At 45.3% G+C, this 23,130-nt stretch overlaps 1 protein-coding gene across 1 annotated transcript in view; it reads right to left on the bottom strand.

Moving 5' to 3' along the window:
- Positions 1 to 1,038: 1,038 nt before the first annotated feature.
- The window catches only part of LOC130480216 (calpain-8-like), a 66,859-nt gene continuing 44,767 nt past the window's right edge, over positions 1,039 to 23,130 (bottom strand). The window contains exons 15-21 of the mRNA XM_056852665.1: positions 22,363 to 22,420; positions 15,982 to 16,046; positions 14,087 to 14,155; positions 10,703 to 10,781; positions 6,837 to 6,953; positions 3,671 to 3,729; positions 1,039 to 1,125 (exon numbers count right to left, since the gene is read on the bottom strand). Of these exons, the coding sequence (XP_056708643.1) occupies positions 1,102 to 1,125; positions 3,671 to 3,729; positions 6,837 to 6,953; positions 10,703 to 10,781; positions 14,087 to 14,155; positions 15,982 to 16,046; positions 22,363 to 22,420 (471 nt within the window). The 3' untranslated portion in view covers positions 1,039 to 1,101. The remainder of the gene's footprint in view (positions 1,126 to 3,670; positions 3,730 to 6,836; positions 6,954 to 10,702; positions 10,782 to 14,086; positions 14,156 to 15,981; positions 16,047 to 22,362; positions 22,421 to 23,130) is intronic.

Genomic DNA, 23,130 nt, shown 5'->3' with positions numbered 1-23,130 from the left:
TGATGTTTACAGTGTGGCAAATCGAATGACCTCAGATTGTGCCCTCTGATTTCCAAGAGACCCTCAAGGGGAAAAGAAATGGGTGGCCTTGCCTGCAAATTTAGGGATGCACAGACAAGAGGAGGCCTGGCTCTTCTGCGTTCCACCAATCGCCCACAGGGCAAAAGGTTTGGAATGGGTTTTGGCCTGCAGGCATCACAGATCCCCTGTGATCAATGTAAATAATTAATCAAATGAATGTGGCCCTTTCTATTTCTATGTCAGCTCTCCTTATTCTGGAGGTAAGATACTGGGAGCTATGCAAGTATCATCCTCTTTTCTGATCATTCTGGTCTGCCTTTTCAGCCATTTTCTGGCTACTGTCCCTACCTGCAATTATAAAGATGAGTCATGAGCATGATGTAGGAAAAGGTGCTTAGATTGTAAGACTTTAAAAATCTATCTTGTTAAATGTTCTACAGACCTCCTAGAACATTGTTAGTACTAATAAATGACAAATTGGGACAGAATTAATAAAAGGTCTATATAGGAAGGGTATCAGCTGAAGCTGACTTTCTTCCACAAATCAAGGAATGACCTTATTGGACATTTGAAATCAATCACTGTACGGAAGCTTGGACTCATGCTTATACCCTTGCTACATGGCCATTTATTGTGCGTGTGTTAAGTGCCGTCAAGTAACCTCCCACTCATGGTGACCCTATGAATCAATGTCCTCCAAAACATCCTATCATTAACAGCCTTGCTTGGGTCTTGCAAACTGAGGGCTGTGGCTTCCTTTATAGAGTCAATCTATCTCATGTTGGGTCTTCCTCTTTCTCTGCTGTCTTCAACTTTTCCTAGCATGATTATCTTTTTTAGTGACTCTTGTCTTCTCATAATGTGACCAGAGTACAATAGTCTCAGTTTAGTCATTTTAGCTTTTACTTGTTGGTGATTTTTATTTTCCAAATGATCATTCTACATTTAAAAAAAACAAAAAACTGACAGACATATACATTCATTCTTCTTATCTTGAAGACACAGATAGAATAAATATTTTCTCAGAAGTTTCCTGGTTGAAAAGCTGTAGAGTTCTCAAATGAATTCCAAAATTGTTCCTTAAACTAATGTTGAACACAGCCACTAGGAAAGAAAGAGAGAACACAGATGTAGATGTGGGTCATCATCTTAACAATATTCACCAACAGTGCCAATGTATTGTTTTCTCAGATGGTTGGCAGAGCTTTTGTTACAATCTGGATGCAAACAAGGATTTATTGATCTGGACTTTGGGGGGTTCTTTTTTAGGGACTCTAGCTGAACATCTAAAGGATATTTACCCGGGACATTCTGGGTAAGATGTGGCAGATGTAGAGGTCTTTGGGGCCCTTTGTATGACCTATCACATTGAGATCATGAAATCTCTGTGATTCTGTACTCTTTTCTAAGTAGACTGGATCCTCTCACCACCCCAACTGCAAACTACTTAATGGAGGAAAGAGAAGGCTTGATTTGAACTAGGAGAAATGTATCTATCCCATTTTTATTTTTTATTTCCATTAAGGAGATCAGATTGGGGTACATGGTTCTTCCTTCCCCATTTTATCCTTACAGACAGCCTGTGAGATACATTGGGCTGAAAGTAACAGGCCCAAGATCACTCAATGAGTGTTCATGGCTGAAGGGGGGTTTGAGCATGGGTCGCTTGCATTTTAACCACTACATCACAATGCCTTTGTTGCATGACGATCAACCCATTATGCCCAGCCATGCATGAGTGGCAGCATCCAAGGCTTTCCTGTAGCTTTCCTGGCAAGAATCAACACTCTCCATTCCCCAACTCCAGTAAGCAGTATGAACGTGGAGTGAGGGGTGGTGAGGATATGATATATACTAGAAAGTTTAAAGGCATCCAAGTTCCAAAGCACCCCTAATAATAATAATAATATTTTCCTATTTAATTATAAATCTGATCAATAGAGAGGTATTGGAGTTTCTTCTTTCACTTCAAAGCATGCATCCAATTTCACGGAATGTAATCCTGCTAGATTTGACACATATTGCATTGTAAATAACATGAGAAGTCTACCAGTTTACAAAAAAGGTATATCAGGCAACACTTTGTGCATAGCATTAAATAAAACAGAATGCCATTCTCCCCCAATCTCTTATAGATGTGTCTTTCATTGAAATCTCACAGCGGGGCTCTTAGGCATTCCTCTGACTATAGGTAATGTATTTCCTTCATGCCCTGACACCTTTTTGTACACTTTTAAGATTATGAATGCTACCCACAAAAGACATAGAATCATAAAATTCAAATCCCAGCCTGTCAGGTCACTTATTTTACCCCTGGCTATAAAAACATTGTTCCTACTATGAATCTTCTATTACGCTGATTCATTCCCTTTGAAAGAGGACAGTGAAAGATTATCATAAAAGAAAAAAATAATGTGTTCAGGAAATCTTTTTCATTCCCTTTAAAAAGATAATTTTCCAGATAATTTTTGTTTCCTGATGAATTTGGCAACATTCATCAGGAACTTTACTCTGTGACTATAACATTGACAGTCTAATCATAAACATTTTTAACTCAGAAGTCAGGGCCAGTTCGCACAGATGCCCATGAATCAATCCTACTGTACAGAAGCCTCCAGCAGGCTGCAACAGCTCAGTGGGTCCTGACCGTTGTAATGGAATCTCCTACTTACTCTTTGGTTTCACCGAGATTCTTTAGCGTGGGAGCCAGAGTGGTGTAGTTAAGAGCGGTGGTTTGGAGCGGTGGACTCTAATCTGGAGAACTGGGTTTGATCCCCCACTCCTCCACATGAGCAGCGGAGGCTAATCTGGTGAACTGGATTGGTTTCCCCACTCCTACACATGAAACCAGCTGGGTGACCTTGGGCTAGTCACAGCTCTCTCAGCCCCACCTACCTCACAGGGTGTCTGTTGAGGGGAGGGGAGGGGAAGAGAAGGTGGTTGTAAGCCACTTTGATTCTTCCTTAAATGGTAGAGAAAGTTGGCATATAAAAACCAATGCTTCTTCTTCTTTAGACAGCAGAGAGGAGGCAGCAATGGACAGCCTCATTTTATTCGCACTCCACCCCACCGATAGTATTGCCCCGGCTGTGTTTTTTTTTTTAATTAACTTTAAGATTGGTGAGACACTTGTTTTATGGTGACAGACTGGACTATGATATTAAAAAATTAATTTTGCCTTTCATTTTCATGAGAAGTTATTTATCTCGTGTAATTTATTTTATATTTATCGCCTGAAGGCAAGTTGTTAGCTACCTTGGGTAGCATGGCTTGTGCACTGAAATAATGTTGGACTGACTGAGTCTGACCAATTGCCTCGGCTCTTCAGAGTAAAGTTGGATACAAATATTTTAATATAAAATAAATGTATGTTATCTAGAAAACATGCATTTAATTTAAATGACTTTTAAAAATATCTAGCATTGGATGTTGATGAAACCAGATTACTCATAATTCTACATGATGCTTCCAAGTTTATACCAATCAACTATTATAACAGGTGATATTTAACAGTGGGAAAGGATTCTTCTTCACTGTAAGCTAAAAACAGATGTCCTAGTGGTTCTAAAGTGTCAGTGATTGTATTGATGTATTAGTACGACCAGCTCGTCACAATTTAACCTTCATAGTCCCATTTAATAGTTATTACCTCAGCCAGAGTGAGCTGGACAACTCCACGCTTCTCCTTGTCTAAGATCTGAAACATTTCTTCATGGAAAAAGAACAGCAAATGTTATTGTTAAGCAGTAATGTCAGATACATCTCAAAACTTGGGAAAGGGGCTAGTTGGTATGTCTGGGAACATGTCTTATTCAAATCTGAATTTAGGTTGTTGTTGTTTTTTAGCGATTTCCCATTTTGAACAACAAGCACCTTTCAAAAAGGTTTTTCAAAAAGGAAGATACCAAAGACTATCCAGAGCCCCCCAGCACAAAGACAAGACCATCCACACCTTCTTCTAATGAACTCACACCAGTGTGTGTCAGCCAGACAGCTGGTTCACTTCACAGTTGAACAACCAGAGCAAATGAGTTCAGATGAGCCAAGCAATAGACTGGAATGTAAACCTATGTGCACGTGTTAACGTGCAAACCTATGAAGCTGCTTTATACTGAGCCAGACCACTTCAGGATCTGTCAGTATTCCCTGCTCTGATTGTCAGTGGCTCTCTAAGGTCTCAGGCAGAAGTCTTTAACATCACCTTCACCTACTATCTCCCCAGATTTCTCAGTGGCTCTACAGAAACTGGCCTGAGGGGGAGGAGAATACATTCCTGATCTCAACATGGAAATTAAACAGTCCCCAAACTCAAGCAAAATAATTCACAGAATCTTCCAAGCTGAAAGCTTCTGAATTGGAAGCCGATGTATACATGGGGCCCAATTCAGAGCTGTATACTAGACATCAGCTTATGTTTTCCCAGCACTCTCCAGAGTTCTCTGAAGTAGAATGCAATATCATTTCAATGGACTGATCACCAGATTCATCTTCAGATGCACGCATTACACTGGATATTAAAATTTAAAACACTGATTAAGCTAATTGTTAGATGGGATGGATAGGTCCTGAATTCTGTGTTTTCTCCAGGAGTCCTCAAAATGTTTCTATGCAGACATAATTTCATTCTTAGTGGACCACAACATCATCATTGCAATTTCTGAGTCAAACCCAGAACAGCCTCGCTGCCAAACAAGAAGTCACTGTCCTTTTACCCTTTTCTGAAAGCCAATGGAGTTCCATACTCCACCAGTGAAGAGCACCCAGAAATTGATGATGATGAAGAAACGGCAGGGCATTGGCTGGGTAAGACTGGGATATAGTAGCCTTGTTGGTGTTCGCCACATCAAAGGGTTAGATGAATGCTGCCAGTGGTCTAGTGGTACAGAATGATCACATTTTTAAAATGTCCAAAACCTTTAAGAGTGTAAAGTAGGGTAGGCATAAGAGGTGGAAGGTTTGTGGCACTGGAATTGTCACAGGCTGTATCTATAGGGTTGCCAGGTCCCTCTTCACCACCAGTGGGAGATTTTTGGGGTGGAGCCTGAGGAGGGCAGGGTTTGGGGAGGGACTTCAATGCCATAGAGTCCAATGGCCAAAGCAGCCATTTTCTCCAGGTGAACGGATCTCTATTGGCTGGAGATCAGTTGTAATAGCAGGAGATCTCCAGCTAGTACCTGGAGGTTGGCAGCCCTATGTATCTGGCAGACACCTGTGAACTCTGCACACAGCCTTTTCCCTGGCAGTATCTGCACTATGTTGCAAAAAAGTCAGGTTGTCCCACAAATTCATCATTCTGTATTTATTTAGAAAATTAATATGCCACCCATTCAGAGACCTGCATTACTTACCCTGTGCATAACCCTCTCTTTGCTCACTGCAAGGGGTGTGCTCAGCAAGATACCAATCACACTCTGGATGTTTAGGCTGGAGAAGGGCCAGCTGGCAGCCTTGCAGGGAGGAGAGGGCAATCGCCACTCCCCAGGAGGAGGCCAGGTGTGTCTAGGGAGGTGAGGATTAGTGGGTGGTGGAGATAGGGTTGCCAACCTCCACGTGGGACCTGGAGATCTCCTGCTATTACAATTGATCTCCAAGTGACAGAGATCCGTCCCCCCAGAGAAAATGGCTGCTTTGGAGAGTGGATTCTATGCCATCGGACCCTGCTAAAGTCCTTTCCCTCCCCAAACCCCACCCTCCCCAGGCTCCACCTCGAAAATCTCCAGGTATTTCCCTATCCAGAGCTGGCAACTCTCAGTGGAGAGGGGTGGGGCTAGACAGCCTCTTCAAAAAAATATTCTGGAAGAGGCCAAGGAAGAAGGACAGGCACAGCTCCAGGCTGTGCAAGCTGTTATCTGGGGAAGAGGGGAAAAACCTAGTAACGCAACCCCCTTCCCTTCCTGTTCTGAGGCCTTGGAACACCCACTAGCAACATCTGGCAAGAAGGCCAGCCAGTGGACCTGAAGACAGGGGAAAGCGTAGAGATGCCAGCCTCCAGGTGGGACCTGGGGATCCCCTGGAATTAGTTTATCTCTAGATTTCAGAGATCCCCTGGAGAAAATGGATGCTTTGGAGGGTGGACTCCACATACCTTACTGAGTTCCCTGTCCTCCCCAGGTTCAGTCCTCAAATCTCCAGGAGTTTTCCAATTTGGATCTGAAGACCCTACCCCACCCCCATCCCTTGCCAGTGGCCACCCTAGGAGAGCGCCAAGAAGACATTACAATCCTCACAGGTCTCCATTCATCTGTAAAAGGCAAATTCTGCATGCACACAAACCCAGTTCAGTTTGGGTCTGAGTAAGAGAGAGTTTAACTTTTCAATGTCTGTTTAGTTTCACTAACTGAAACTGGCCTTCCTGGCCTGTTATCAATTTGAAGGGGTGGGGGGAGACACGTCCTAAACCACCACAGCTCCTCCCTGTGCATCTGTACACACATGCACACTTCGGTTTTTACAGACCAAAAGCTGTGATCTCCATCACCACTGGTTGTGCCCTGAGTTTGCAAATCTGTCCCTTCAGCAGCTGTTGTGGGTTTGAATTTGGCCTAGTGAAAGAAACATTTTGTCTTGTGTAAGCCCCTAAATCTGCTGTGCCAATTTTATAGGCTGAAACATTTTGCATCTCACTCTGGCTTGAGAGAAGAGATAGTTTGGCTACTTATCTAATTCTGGAAATTAGAGACATTTTGTCATGGCTCCCTGTCACTGACACACAGTTCTTTGTACTCAGGCTAAAAATACCCCCAAAATATTTTACATGTTAGCCGGAGGAGGGGCATTCATCAGGGTTTTTTCCCCTTGGCTTCAGTCAAACTTACTGAAAAGCGTCTCCAGGCGAAACATGCAGGCCAGGAAGCCATCAAAGTCAATGGTCAGCTTGCTGCAGGCGTAGCGGAGAGCGATACTGTGCTGGATCTTGTTATTCAGAGTGAAGCCTATGAGGAAGGAAAGCCGAGAATTAGTGAACGGATGTGTGTCTGTGTGCTAATCCACCACTTGTTTTTGCCAGTTTAGCAGTGTTCTCAGCTGCAAATAGGCACATTCTGGCTATTCATTCTGTCAGGCTTGTTGGTCTCTTATCTCTACAGGGCTTTCATTTCCTCGGTATCTATTGTTTTGAGGTGGACACAGAGCTAACTCTTCCTCACAGTGCCTCCCAAAAGTGATGTATTTAATGCAAGTTCATAAGAGTGTCTCATTTCTATACTTTGAAGATAAGCATCTAATTGGTGCAGCTTTAATGCCCTCCAAGGGCTCCAGCCAAACAGAATCAACGACAGCACAGACAGTTTCATGCAGAACACCATTCAGTCAATTTTTAAGCTTTTTTTAGACGCTTTCTGCAACCGAATATTTCTGGACAAGATGGAAAAACACATTTGATGTCAATCAGATTTTGCTCGCATTGTCAAGATAATCTGCAAGAGGAGAAGTGACTGCGGAACAGAGCACATGTTTTGCAGACGATCCCGGGTTCAGGACCTGGCATCTTGAGTATCAATATCCCAGGTAGCAGGCACTAAGAAAGACTATCCTGGAGAGCCATTGTCAGTCACAGTAGACAACATTGAGCTAAGCTGACTGAACGTCTGACTTGGTATGAGGAAGCGTCATCTGTTCACCTTCATTTTCCCTGGAAAGAACATACTTTTTTTTGTACATTCACTTGTTGATTGTCTCATTATGTTTGCTACATTTTTCACTTAGAATTTCATATAAAGGTTGTATTTTTAAAAAAATTGAAAACAAAACCACTCATCTTCAGGGCAGGCCAGAAGAGGCAGGGGTTTAATGATGACAACAGTCCAATCATCAACAAATGGGCTGGAGGTGAGTGGGAGTGGGCAGGACAAAGAAAATCAACAGAAATATTACCCCTGAGGAAAAAAAGCAACTCAAAATTGGCTTCCAGAAAAAAGATTGAGGGAAAAGCAGCCTCAAAAGAACCAGAGGAAAAAAAGGGGGGGACTTGAAGTGAAAACTAAAGGCACAAAAATGTGTGTGGAAATCAGGGGGTAAACTGAAGTGGCATTGGGCCAGAATCGACAAAAACCCCATGCAAAAAAAGCCCCATATCACCCCTGTACTGAAAGATCTGCACTGGCTGCCCATCTGTTTCCAGGCACTGTTCAAAGTGCTGATTCTTATCTTTAAGGCCCTAAATGGCTTGGGGCAAGGTACCTGAAGGACTTACTCATCATTATTGTCCAATGCTCTAGTTAAGATCCTTTCCCATGGTCCTGCTCTCTCTGCCCCCAACTGCAAAGGTGAGGTGGGTGGCAACCAAAGAGAGGGTATTGGTTCTTGTAGGTTATCCGGGCTGTGTGACCGTGGTCTTGGTATTTTCTTTCCTGACGTTTCGCCAGCAGCTGTGGCAGGCATCTTCAGAGAAGTAACACTGAAGGACAAATGTCAGGAAGGCGAAACGTCAGGAAAGAAAATACCAAGACCACGGTCGCACAGCCCGGATAACCTACAAGAACCAATGAACTCTGACCGTGAAAGCCTTTGACAAAGAGAGGGTATTTTCAATGGTGACAATACACCTTTGTAATAAGCCCCATGATTCTTGCCTTATTGTCCTTTAGGCACCCGATCAAAACATTTCTTTTTACCCAGGATTTTACCTGAGGGGTTCCATAATTTTTAGCTGTTTTTATGTTCCTAGCCTGAGGACTGTTTTATGATTTTATGGTGCTGAATGTAGGCACTGTAGCTCAGCCCTCAGAGAGTCCAAAGCTCTCAGTAAGCTGAGGCTGGCCAGGGAGGCTCACTACAGCAAGAAACGCTTCTCAGATATGTGAGGAGCAAATCCAAGGTAAAAGAGGCAACAGGCTCACTGTTGGGTGAAATTGGAGAAACTATGACAGAGAGAAAGCAGAAACACTCAATACCTATTTTGCCTCAGTTTTTTTTTTCCTGAAGAAGAGAACAAGCTCATCTAGAGATGATAGCAGGCAAGGCATAGCATCTGGGCTGCTGGTTGACGTGGACAGAGAGGTTGTTGAGAGGCACCTGGCTGCACTGGATATGTACAAATCCCCCAGGCCAGATGGTATGCACCCAAGAGTGCTCAAAGAATTTTCTAGAGGGCTTGCAAAGCCCTTGTCCATCTTCTTCAAGACTCTTGGAGAATAGAAGATGTGCCACAAGACTGGAGGAGTGCGACTGTTATCCCAGTCTTCAAAACAAAACAAAAAAAGGAGGAGGGATGACCCAGGAAACTAAAGGCCAGCCAGTCTGACCTCTGTCCCAGGGAAGATATTGGAGCAGATTTTGAAGGCGTCTCTCTGAAAGCATCTGAAGGACAACTTGGTGATCAGGGGAAGCCAGCATAGATTTGCTCCTAACAGGTCCTGCCAGACCAACCTGATTTCCTTCTTTGATACAGTGACAAGCTTACTGGATTGTGGGAATGCCATCAGTATTGTATACCTTGATTTCAGTAAAGCTTCTGACAGGATCCCACATGATGTTTTGATAGGTAAGCTGGAGCACTCCAGACTAGACTCTAGGACAGGTGGATAGGGAACTGGTTGGAGAACAACACCCAAAGAGTAGTTGTCAAAGGCATTTCATATGATTGGAGGGAGGTTTCCAGTATGGTGCCACAGGGCTCAGTTCTGGGTCTGGTACTTATATTTTTATAAATGATCCGGATGAGGGGGGTGGAAGGACTACTCATTGAATTTGCAGATGACACCAAATTGGGAGCAGTAGCGAACACCCCAGAAGATAAAGATAGAATTCAACGAGATCTGAGCACACTGGAAAAGTGGGTGGATGTGAACAAGATACAATCAACAAGAGTTCTACATTTGGGTAACAAAAATGAGAAACATGCATACGGGATGGATAGGAGTGCATGTGAACAAGATCTTGGAGTATGGGTGGACCAGAAGCTAAATATGAGCAGCCAGTGTGATGCAGAAGCAAAAAAGGCTAATGCAGTCTTGGGTTGTATCAACAGGGGAATAACATCCATCCGCAAGATGTCATAGTCTCACTGTAAACTGCATTGGTCAGGCTGCACCTGGAGTACTGTGGGCAGTTGAAAAGTGTTTGGAGGATGCAGCTACTGCAGAATGCTGCAGCTAGACTGCTGGTCGGGACCGGCTATCAGGAGCATGTGACCCCAATATTACAGCAATTATGCTGGCTACTGAGCCACATCAAAGCCCAATTCATGGGGTTGGTTTTGTTCTTTAAAGCCCTACATAGCTTGGGAACAGGTTATCTGAAGGACCATCTTCTCCCATATGTTCCTGCCTCGGAATTAAGATCACAGGGGGAGGCCCTCCTGACTGCCCCATCAACCAAAGCAACTTTTTTTTTCGTTACATGAGAGAGGGCCTTCTCAGTGGCAGCCCCACAACTGTATGACAATCTCCCCAGAGAGGTGCACCTGGCCCCCTCCCTTTCAATCTTCAGGAGGCAGCTGCATACAGTTTGATTTAGGACTGTATTTGACTATTTTTGTTTTTATTTATTGGTAGTCCTCATTGAGATCTTAAACTGTCGTCTTTTCATGCATTTTATAACTGTTGTTTTATTTATATTGTAAGCCGCCTTGAGTGCCACAAGGTAGAAAGGTGGCCAATAAATGTTTTAAATAAATAAATAAAATTAAAAGGGTGTGCTGAACGTGGAATGTTTGCAAACCACTGCTGTACAGGTTATGTACCTGCTTCCTTGAGGGCATTTCTCATTTCATGCGCATCTATGGTTCCAGACTTGTCCGTGTCTACTTTTTTATAGATTTCCTAGAAGGAAAAGAAAGGGAGATCATGTTGCCTGCTATTTTAAGCCTGCTTTAGAAGACCTATCTGTTTGGCTGAGATAGGTGGTGCTGCTCCTGCCGGGCAAGAAAGCCTGTTCTCTCTGAAAATGTTAATGACTGAAGGGGGGATTCAATTAACTAATGACAAGCTGTGTGCCCTGGGAAACTGTTCCCAAAGGGCTGGCAGCTTGCCCACCCAAATGACAAACAGGCCCTTGAGAAATAACCCTTTCCTTTGGCAACTGCTGTAATACTCAGCTCTACTGAGATTAATACTTTAAAGGAACAACAGACAGTTGTCAGTGCCAAATGGTTTCTCATCCAGCTCTAGCGGTGTAATTAAAAGCTATTCCGGCCTACAACTCAGTGGGAAGTTCTGCCACGGTTGTTCTTTCACACTCACCCTCTACAGTGAAAAGTAATCAAAATGTTGAGCACCGAGGACCCCATACAAAATGTACCATGAGTTGAAGAGCTAATCTGCATATTTTCGTTGCATATAATTTACACAGTTTTTATGCATGCAGTAGATGTCAAACTACCATGGGGAGGATGTGGCATATTTTCTCCCTACAATATTCTTCATCTGAAGTTGTTGTCCCCAAGCGTAAAAGATATTTTCATGCTTTAAATAATGTGTGACTGTATGAATTTGGGCTTTGTTTCATAAACTTTCCTCTAATCCTACTGCATTTTTTCAATTACATTAAAAAAAATATATCCACAGGAAGGTGAGCTGCAGGTTTTTATGGGCTCATGGGCATACCGGATCCAAGACCCGCTCTATTGCAGCTCCTATATTCCACCCACCTTGCTACAACCCCTCCCCTCCCCCCATAGCTACACTGCAGAGATCAAAGTAGGGTTGCCAGCTCTGGGTTGGGAAATACCTGGAGGTTTTGGGGGTGGAGCCTGAGGAGGGTGGGGTTTGGGGAGGGGAGGGATTTCAATGGGGTATAATGCCATAGAGTCCACCTTCCAAAGCGGCCATTTTCTCCAGGTAAACTTATTTCTGTTGCCTGGAAATCAGTTGTAATAGCAGATCTCCAGCCACAACCTGGAGTTTGGCAACCCAAAATCAAAGTGTGACTTTCTTTTGTTCCTTGTAGCTCTGTCAGTGCCAGTGAGTCTAAAAGGAGCAAGAAAGCATCAGGCGGTCTTGCAGGGGCCTCCGGGCTGACTGGGAGGGGTGTCTTAAAGGGTCACTACAGTATAGTTCTCTTGTGCTCTGCTTACTCCGCTGACTCCAAGCTGTCTTCTCATTAGGAAATGGGAGAGTGACCCAGTGTCTCCAGTCAGGGCCCTCTGCCAGGTGGGCCTCAGAAAGTTCCTAAACATACCAGCCCTGAAGCTGGCCTCCTTCTGCAGCCACAAGACCTAGAAGCAATTTTATGTCTGAGGCCCTTTATGAGCTTGCTTAACTCTTTCCCACTGAAACTGTGTCCGGATTGTTTTCATAAGTTTTTCACAGATTGTTTGGCAGGGGTTCTGCAAATGTTCTGTTGAAGCCAGGTTTAGAATACTCTCTTCCCTGAGTATGCACTTTATCAATTGTACAAGATCATAAATCTATTAAGTACCGACACTGTAATGCAGCAATCCTACCAAAGTATCATATAAGGTTGCCAGGTTATTTGCGTTGCTATTCAATGCCTTCGCCACCGGAACCTAGAATTGGAGGAGCGGTTCGCGGCTATGCAGGGCATGATGGACGCACTTTGGCAAGAAGTGGATGACGTACGCCAGGCACAGCAACGCAACCAGCAGGGGAGGGGGACTTACCAGCTGCGTAGGGAGGATGGCACTGTTACTCCAGCAGTGACATCATCACATTGGTGACATCGAGGGAGACGCTCTGGTATTTGGGCAAAAACTCAATGGTAGAGGCTGTTTTTCCCATAGAGTTTTGCCCAGATAACAGAGTTTCTCCCTCGATGTCGCCGATGTGATGCCGTCACTTCCAGAAGTGACATCATCATGATGCCGGGGCCTCATTTTAAGCCCAGTAAGATCCTTGTTGCCCGGCTGGATGGTGCTGGGGAGAGGGGGATTCTCCTGACCCCAGTGGGGATCTGGCAATCCTAATATCATGTGACCCATAGCGGCCAACTGACCTACAGAATGTGACTGGGGCAGGCTGAATAAGGAAATAAGCTGGAGAGACTTTGCTGTGAAGGCTGCATCGGGCCAGAAAAGAACTGCAGCTTTGACTCCGGGCCCAAGCATTTAGTCATGGAGTTCACCATGAGAGAATTAAGCTTCTATTCTGAGCCCTTTTGCTACACAGCTGCTAAACGGTGAGAGCCAGTGTGGTGTAGTGTTTATGAGCGGAGGACAGTGGGGTGTAGCAGTTAACAATGGCAGAATCAAATCTGGAGAACCAGGTTTGATTCCCTCTTCTCCACATGAGTGGTAGACTCTAATCTGATTCCCCACTCCTTCACGTGAAGCCTCCTGGTTGACCTTGGGCCAGTCACAGTTCTCTCAGAACTCTCTCAGCCCCACCTACCTCACAAGGTGCCTGTTGTGGGGAGAGGAATGAAATGCATTTGTGAGCCACTTTGAGACTCCTTAAGGTAGAAAAAAGAAGGGTATAAAAAACAACTATTCTTATTCTAGGTACCATGGGAAGGTTTTTATTTATTCATAATCTTTATATTCTGCCTTTCTTCCATCAGAGGTCCCCAGAGGTCTCCCATCCAAGAACCAAACCTACTTAGCTTAGGGTTGCCAGCCCCACCCCCTGGCCACGGGCAGGGGATGGGGGGTAGGGTTTTTGGATTCAGGTTGGGAAACTCCTGGAGATCAGGGGATAGAGCCTGGGGTGGAAAGGGACCTCAGCGGGGTACAATGGCTTAAAGTCCACCCTTCAAAGCATTCATTTTCTCTAGGGGAACTGATCTCTGTAGTCTAGAGATGAGCTGAAATTCCAGGGGATCCGCAGGTCCCACCTGGAGGCTGGCATTCCTAGCTTAGCTCCAGTAAAGTTGTTGTATCAAATGCCTTCAGCTACATCTTTGGGAAGGAGAGTTTCTGGACAAGCATCGCTTCAACGAAATCTGTCTGATCATTAAAACAAACTTTTATGTGGGGAGGAGACACTGCAAGATACGGACAGCTGTCTACAGAATGTAAGTCAACTTTGAACTAAGCTGTATATTGGATCCCTGTATGCAAATCTGTCAGCTACAGAGACATGTTTCTGTTCAACTGGACAATGAAATCCAATTTCTCATCAGTTTCTGGACATCTAAGTAGAAGGTTGTATTTTGAAAGATTTTGTTTTACCAGATATTTCTGTATCTTCATCCAAAGCATCTTGAATTCTGTAACCTCCAGGGTACCAGTTCCATTGGTCTGGGCTATGTTAAGGTCTACTTTAAAATCACAATGGTTCTCTTTTTCAAATGAACAAACAAACCAATAAGGTTTCATTACACTGATAAAAATGAAAGACTCACTGAAATGTATATTGTGCCACTTGATGTGGTGCATGAATATGAACTTTCAAACACCAAATGGAGACATACCTGCTATGTTCAGTTTGCTTAGATAAAGTATGCTTAGGACTCTTGCATTCTCTCTTGCAGAATGATTTATTATAATATTGTACGATCACATAGATCATGGAGGATGAGAAGCCGCCATCTCTTTTACAATCCTACACACAGTTATTCTGCTCGAATCCTGTTATTTATTTCTTAGAGTTCTTAGAGTTCTCTTCCTTTCAAGTTCATTTAACTGCACCTCCCATGCAGGCACTGATCAGATCCAAACGTTCTTAGCATCAATAATACTATGGAAGGGTTTCCCAGACCATTCACAAGACCACTCAGATGCAATTATGTGAGAAATCCTAGGTAGATCTACTTAGAAGCAAGTCCTATTTTATCTGGTGGAAAGCATCCTTAGGGATCTGAAACTGACCAACATTTACTGTGAAGCTGATCAAATAAGCAGCCACAGAGGTCGTTTGTGATTATTTCAGCATTCTTGCTAGAAGCAAATGGAGGGGGAAACCTATCTGATCAGGCTAAGGTCTGAAATTGACCAACACTCGCTGTGAAACTGACCAAACAGGCAGCCTCATAGTATTCCAGCTTTGAAGGGAGGGGTTGGATGAGGGAGAAAGACAAGTGGGAGGGAGAAGTGAAAATGGGCGTGGGGAGAAAACCCCAAATTGACAAGTATGCACAGGACCAGCTTTCGATTTGGGATTGAGGGGAGAGCGAGAGGACTTCTAAAGGTCAGAAAATACATGCATAATGAAAACGAAGCACTTGGGGCTTGATGGCGACGGAAACAACCTGTGCAGAAAAGGCCATAGAGAAGTAGACAATAGGTGAGGTTGTGGGAGTGTTTATGAGGGAGACAGGACAGAGGGTGACAAGGCAGAATATACAGTCAGAAGCAGACAGCAGTGGAATGTTCTAAAATGTGAAAAATGGACCAATATGCCAAAAATCACTTTGATTATACATGGCTGAGCTGCAATTTAAAGGTTGTAGAAGCCCAGCCTGGGTCTAATTCTAGCATTCTTTGTACATGAGCACATTGTGACCCGCTGGTGCAGCAAAACTCCTCCCTCTAGATTATACCTCACCTTCTCTACCAGCCTGTGACTGTGGCTTTTTGCCAGCCACCTGCCTACCCATCTACAATAAATTTATTCTAGTATGTTAGGCCATTTGCACTGTTAATTACTTCTCCATGAGAGACGGACACACCATAAAGATTGGCAGCTCCCCCATCTTCTGAGATATGTGGTTGGGAGGGACTGTTCCAGCTTAATAATTATCTTTTCCTCACAGTTTTCCAGATCTTTCTGTGTACTTTTCCTATGTATAAAGGGAGAACAACGAACAGCCTGATTGAAATAGATCCAGGTTCTGTATAAACAACACAAGTAACCCCTGACAACCCCAAACAGGACTCAGTTGATAAGGAGTTCCCGAGCATCCAAGCAGAACATGAACCCAAGACAGCAAGAAACCCATCAAAATGGCAAATCAGCAACAAAGGGTTAATGTCCTCGCCATACCAAACTGTTTAGATCTGCACTCTGTGCTTTGTGCTCACAGCAAATGAAGACAGATGCACCAGGAGAATGAGACACGTAAATCTTGCTTTATCTAGTCTAAAAGGTTCACAAGGGAAGCCCAGGAGTGACATTTAAAGGATACATCTAAGAGGCTGATCATCTCCCTGCAGGTGTTTATGCTGAATCCATCACTTTTAATGTCTGCTCCTAAACAATAAAAAAGAAGCACAAAAAAGTTCAACAAATATTTATCTGAATCCCATGGAAACACTAGGAATTCATCTTTGTAGATGGTTACCCTTTGCTGTTAAAGCAAATATAGTCCCATTCCTGCTAGATAATTGTAAAACCAGATGTATGCCTCAGAGGGAAGACTGAAGCGTTAATTCACAAGAACGCTTTAGCACAACAAGATGTGGATTACTGGTCACACATTGATTTTGTGCCCAAACAGCTATGTTGATGTTTTACCATGCCACAGTTCATGACTCACTACAGTAAAATTTGTGAGGGGGGGAGGAATTGATGGGTGGCATGACACAGCCTGAGTACATGGAGGACCATTCAGGTCAGTGCTGTGCTATACATTCCTCGCTTCCCCTGCATGTACACTTTTACCTCTAAAAAGGTTGTGTGAACTGGCCATATGGTCTAATAGTGCAGGAAAAGCAAACCTCCATTGACAGCACATATAAAATACAGGTAGGCATGGCACAAGATTTCCATGATGTGCTCTTTTGCCAAAGCTGTACTTTGTCAACATTCTGCAAAGAAAAAAACAATGTGTTTTCCTGAATAAGATGAATTTGGGACCACACTACACAATACAGTTTTTAACAAGTAAAGGCTGGGCTCCCTGGACCCAGCCTGCTTTCATCTCAGTAACATAGCAAGCAGGTAATGTCGCTTCTAAGCCTCCAGGAGCTGATGTGACTCAGGAAAGAGTGTGGGAGGAAGAGGAGGCTCTCGCCTCCCCCACACCCACACCTTCTTCCTGAGCTGAAATGGCCTCAGTGGGGAGTTATTTACATAACTTTGGAGCTGCATGTGGAGAATTCTGAGCAAATACCACTCCAAAGTGTTGCAAATAACTCCCTTAGGCCATTTATGCAAGGGAAATTTGCGCTGGGTTGGCTGCTCAGTTTTCTGATCTGAATTCTCAAAAGGCAATTGAAAATGAAGCGAGTAAGAGGCATTGGTGGGGGGGGGACAGCCAGCTCCTTCCCGAAGATCTTTATGCTCACTGCTGAAACTGACCAAAATGGCTTCTCTGGGAGGGGTTGGATGAAGAAGGGATGAATGAGAATGGGCAGGGGAAGAGAAACCCGAAGTTAAGACTATTCAAAGAAATTGCCTCAATTAGCTTTGCTTTGGGGTCGAGGCAAAATTTAAAATTATGATAACACAAGTTCCTGAAAATGAGGGACAAATGCATGGTGCTTGCAAGGTGACTTCTGAAGTTCAAAAAAATCATGAATAATCCAAAGGAAGCCCCGAAGCAGTCCCACGAGGATTGCAAGGCTAAGTAACCAAGTATAAATGGCCTTAGTTTAGAGTTTAGCCCTTGGAATGAAGCTCAAATAGTATCTTTTTAAGCTAAGGGCCTAACCAGACACTACAGCAGATGTGTGGCTGCCACCTACCCACATCCCCCTTATACTAATACCTTGTAACATCTAGCAAAATGGGATATATGACGGGACAAAAATAACAAACCCACATTTTACCAGACATCTGAGGTATAATGGTGCATACCAAGGATGGCCACTTTCTTCAGTTGGACTGGGGGGAGGGAAGACAGCTGTTTCCTGATTAACTGGTTGGGAGTTGGATTGTGGCTCACTGGTAGAGCATCTGCATGGCATACAGAAAGTCCCAGGTTCAATCCCCGGCATCTTCAGTTAAAAGAATCAGGCAGCAGGTGATGTGAAAGACCTCAACCTGAGACCCTGGAGAGCTTAGGAGAGGGGCTGTGGCTCAGATTGTAGAGCATCTGCTTGGCATGCAGAAGGTCCCAGGCTCAATCCCTGGCATCTACAGTTAAAGGGACTAGGCAAGTAGGTGATGTGAAAGACTCTGGAGAGCAGCTGCCAGTCTGAGTAGACACTACTGACTTGGATGGACCAAGGGTCTGATTCAGTATAAGGCAGCTTCATGTGTCCATGTGACCCCCTTCCAGTTAAGATATCACAGTTCACACCCTCTTGTGCATATTGTCACGGGACAGACTTCCCAGCACCAAAAGGTCTTGGTATATTGCTGAACCCTCTGGAGGAGAAAAGTGCAAGCTAATGGAGGGAAGCCTGACAGCTGTGCTGTTTTGGCCTGGCCAGTGACATTCTCGTGCACCTTCCGACAGATGTAGGCTGATATGACTCTGTTCGAAATCGAGAGCCCCGAGCTGCCCACGCTGCTCATACAGATTCCGCTCCTGTTGTTTTACGGCAACAAAGTCTACAACATGCCTTGGCTTTTATGTCAAAAATGATCACCTCACCAATGGAAATAAGTCACAATCCATAAAAAATAACACATCAAATGCAAATTGTTATGCATGTGGTATGCTGTGAGTGGCCACAACTCAGGTGTGTGTGTGTGTGTTTATTTCACTGCTTATTATATTTTTATCCCAATTTTCAGCCAGAAATTGGCCCCTATAGCAATTCACAAGAATCAAAGGACAATAATGTGACAATTCAATAAAAATGTTCCTTGGAGAGGAAATTCTCAGCTTGCTTTTTCTCCTTCCCCCTTTTGATGGCTCCATTGATGGCAACTGAAAGCTGGAAACTGGGGGTCTGGTGTGCATGTATCCAGCCACAGTGGAGAGGTCCTAGCTCAGTGATGGCGAACCTTTTAGAGACCGAGTGCCCAAACTGCAACCCAAAACCCACTTATTTATCGCCGAGTGCCAATGCGGCAATTTAACCTGAATACTGAGGTTTTAGTTTAGAACAGGGGTGGGGAACCTTTTTTCTGCCAAGGGCCATTTGCATATTTATAACATCGTTCGGGGGCCATACCGGGCGTAGATCTCCTTGTGTGTGTGTGGGGGGGGAAGCTAGGGTTGACAGGTCCTCTTCACCACTGGCGGGAGGTTTTGGGGGTGAAGCCTGAGGAAGGCGGGGTTTGGGGAGGAAGACTGCACAGCCATAGAGCCCAATGGCCAAAGTGGCCATTTTCTCCAGGGGAACTGATCTCTATTGGCTGGAGATCAGTTGTAATAGCAGGAGATCTCCAGCCACCACCTGGAGGTTGGCAACCTTAGGGGAGGCAATGCAGAGAAGGCTTGGAGGGTGTCTCAGCTCCCCCAGGTCTTCCCCCTCCTCCCAGGTGGGAAGGCAGCCAGCGGTGGGCCCAGGCAACCAAGGTGCCAGGGGGGCGCAGCTTGCAGCCTGCGGTCGATCTGCAAGGAAGGAAAGAAGGAAGGAAGGAAGGAAGGAAAGAAGGAAGGAAGGAAAGAAAGAAGGAAGGAAGGAAGGACAGAAAGAAGGAAAGAAAGGGAAGAAGGAAGGAAGGAAAGAAGCAAGGAAAGAAGGAAGGAAGGAAAGAATGAAGGACAGAAAGAAGGAAGGAAGGAATGAAGGACAGAAAGAAGGAAGGAAGGAATGAAGGACAGAAAGAAGGAAAGGAATGAAGGACAGAAAGAAGGAAGGAAAGAAGGACGGAAAGGAGGAAGGAAGGGAAGAAAGAAGGACAGATAGAAGGAAGGAAGGAAGGACAGAAAGAAGGAAGGAATGAAGGACAGAAAGAAGGAAGGAATGAAGGACAGAAAGAAGGAAGGAAAGAAGGACGGAAAGGAGGAAGGAAGGGAAGAAAGAAGGACAGATAGAAGGAAGGAAGGAAGGACAGAAAGAAGGAAGGAAGGAAAGAATGAAGGACAGAAAGAAGGCAGAAAGGAAGCATGGAAAGGAGAGAGAGGGGGGAGGGGGGGAGGGAGAGGGGGGAGGGAGGGAGAGAGAGGGAAAGAGAGAAGGGGAAAGAGAAAGAGAAGGGGAAAAGAAAGAGAAGGGGAAAGAGAAAGAGAAGGGGAAGGGGAAAGAGAAAGAGAAGGGGAAAGAGAAAGAGAAGGGGAAGGGGAAGGAGAAAGAGAAGGGGAAAGAGAAAGAGAAGGGGAAGGGGAAAGAGAAAGAGAAGGGGAAGGGGAAAGAGAAGGGGAAGGGGAAAGAGAAAGAGAAAGAGAAGGGAAAAGAGAAAGAGAAAGAGAAGGGGAAAGAGAAAGAGAAAGAGAAGGGGAAGGGGAAAGAGAAAGAGAAGGGGAAGGGGAAAGAGAAGGGGAAAGAGAAGGGGAAAGAGAAGGGGAAAGAGGAGAGAAAGAATAGGAGAGTGACTGAAAAAGGAAGAAAAGAGAGAAAAGCCTTCACACACACACACACAGCCGGCTCCCTGCGACCGGGCTTCAGCCTTCCCACCTCTCCCCCCCCCCACCCCCAAGTCCACAAAAGTCCTCCACCTGATCGGCTCCCACGCGGATGCTCCGGCCCCGGGAGGGAGCGATTGGCTCTTTCCTCTTCTCCCTCCCTCCCTCTGCGGCGGCCGAGAGAGGTTTCAACCCCTGTGCCGCGCAGCGTGCAGGGACGCTTCGCCTTCCCGGCTTGGGGGAAGCGTCTTCCTCCCTCCCGCCTCCCGCCTCCTCTTGCCGATGGCGAGAGGGGGTTTAAAGGGGCCGCAGCGTTCCTGCACGCTGCGGCTTCAGAAAGGGCCGTGCTGCGCTGCGCTTCTCTGGCAGCTGCAGCGGAGCCCAGTCTGGGCCAGGAGCCTTCTTACTCCTCCTCCCAGAGGCTCCGGGGGCTGCTTGGGCGCAAGTCCCGCCGGCCGCCACCGCAGCACGCCCCCCCCCCCACCGCACGGGCCGCTCCCGCTCCCCGGCTCCGCTTCACAGGCCCTCGGCTGGGTTGCGCGCTGGGCAGAACCGGGGCGGCGGCGGCGGCTCCTCTTGGCCGAGCGGGGGAGGCGCCGCAGGTGGCGGCCCGGCCTTCAGGGGCCTTTTGCAGCGGGCGGGCGGGCAGGCGGGCCCTGAGGGCGACTGCTGCCGGCTCGCCCGCTGTCCCCGCCCCCAATCCGTAGTCGCTGTGGACCGCCCGTGGCGCGGGGCCAGGCAAAGCCGCGCCTCGACCCCTCGTTTCCAGCCCGGGAAGGGAAGGGGAAGGAAGGCTGCTTCCCCGGGGGCTGAGTGGAGGCGACCGGGCGCGTGCCGGCAGAGAGGGCTACGCGTGCCAGTGTCGGCACGCGTGCCATAGGTTCGCCAACACGGTCCTAGCTGCTTCCTGATCTCCCTCTGCTGTCCCCACTGAAGGATGCTGGATGATGTACAGAGAAGGATTCTCAGGTGGAGCAAGATCCCTGAATGTGTATGTCATCTTTAGAGAGCGGTTGGGGGGTGGGGGGCTTCCATCATAAGAACACAGGAAGAATCCTGCTGGATCAGATCAGTGATCCATCTAGTGAAAGCATTCTGTTTCACTAGTTACTCTGGAGGACCAACAGCAGGGCACAGAGGCGTTCTCTGATGTTGCCTCCTGGCACTGGTATTCAGAATTTTACTACTTCTGAATAGGAAGATTCCCTTTAGGTTGCCAGAACTAGTAGCCACCAATAGATCTATCCCCCAGTGTGGTGTAGTGGTTAAGAGCGGTAGACTCCAATCTGGAGAACTGGGTTTGATTCCCCACTCCTCCACATGAGCGGCGGACTCTAATCTGGTGAACCGGGTTGGTTTCCCCACTCCTATGCATGAAGCCAGCTGGGTGACCTTGGGCTAGAGACCTTTGAGCTATCTCGGCCTCACCTACCTCACAAGGTGTCTGTTGTGGGGAGAGGAAAGGATGGAGATTGTAAGCTGGTTTGATTCTCCTTCAAAGACAGAGAAAGTCAGCATATAAAAACCAACTCTTCTTCTTCCTCTTATACTTTATCCTATGCTTTATTTTGTGGTATGTTACAGTTCAGTATTGTTGAGGTACAGCAATGCTGAACATAATTTTGTCACATGGAGCTCAATCCAAAAATGAAAGTTCTTGGATTCCTTACACTTTATGGTAGATGTAACCCTAACCATAGAGCTCGTTTTGCACAAAACTGATCTGAGCTGATTCTGAACAAATGCCTTGAAATCAAAATACTCTATCCCACTCAGACGTCTAGCCTTACCACTACTCTGCCATTTATGGTAAAATAGAATATAATAATAAATAAGAGCAATGCAAAATTCATTTCATATGCATTGCACATTCAGTATGGATCCTGACTTATTCTTCCTATAATCAGTGTCATTTGTACTCTACTTTATGGGAAATTAGCAATTTATTCCTGCTAAGAACATTTTGGGAAAGTGCATTTTATAGGCTTTCTGGTTTTATTACACACAAAAAAGTACATCCCAGAATTAAAGCCGTATAGTAATTAATTGCAGCAATAACCAAGAACATGATAACAAGCATACTGACAGATTTAATTGTAAGGATTTATGCTTGTGACTATCATGCCCATCTTCAACAATTACAAAACATCCATTATAACTTACTCTTTGATATAACTCTGTTCAGAATTGTCTGAAGTTCATTTGCGGTCATTTCACAATCCTGTAGAAAGGAAACAAATCAGTGATTCAACAAGCATCCAATTTAATAGAGAGCATCCTTAGTTTGAACTAAGCCCCTAACCTAGATCCCATTTGAAACCAAAACCTAAAGGGCTTTCTCAGCCCCAGAGTTTGGCTATCTCTGACAAGTAAGTTCGGATCCAGTTTCTTTCAGCCAAGCCCTCCAAAATGTGGGGATTTAAAATTGTTGTCAATGGATATAAATGTTACTTGGATGCAAGGTGTGTTAGTTACTGATAAAAGTCTGGAGACAAAGTCTAGGGTCAGTGGATTCTATTTGAAGAAGCTACAACAAAGAGACAAACTTGTGCTGCCTCCACACAGCAACAATGCTCCATGCTGCTACAAATGAAGATGCAATTACATTAGCAATGCAATATCAATATGCCAGCTTTCTTCACACTTTCCTTGCCTCAGCCCACACAACTATCATTCCCCCCATGGGAGGGCTTTCTTAAAACCGGTAATAGCTATATGTGCAGTGTGCCCCTTTCCCCTTATAACTCTGCATCAAAAAGGGCTAGAAATGTTCATTGTAAAACATTACAGCTGGGAACAAGCAGATCATGGCAATTGGTTGTTATAAAATTAATGTGAAACAGCAGTTTTTAAAAGCTCCCCAAATGTTGGGTGGAATGGCCAATGGAAGGGAGGCAAGGATAATGATGCTAGTGTGAGCAAACCTGCAAA

The sequence above is a fragment of the Euleptes europaea genome, chromosome 7 (assembly GCF_029931775.1).
Source record: "Euleptes europaea isolate rEulEur1 chromosome 7, rEulEur1.hap1, whole genome shotgun sequence".
Taxonomy (NCBI): domain Eukaryota; kingdom Metazoa; phylum Chordata; class Lepidosauria; order Squamata; family Sphaerodactylidae; genus Euleptes; species Euleptes europaea.
The sequence above is the reverse complement of the archived record's forward strand: the minus strand, read 5'-3'. Positions and strand labels throughout refer to the sequence as shown.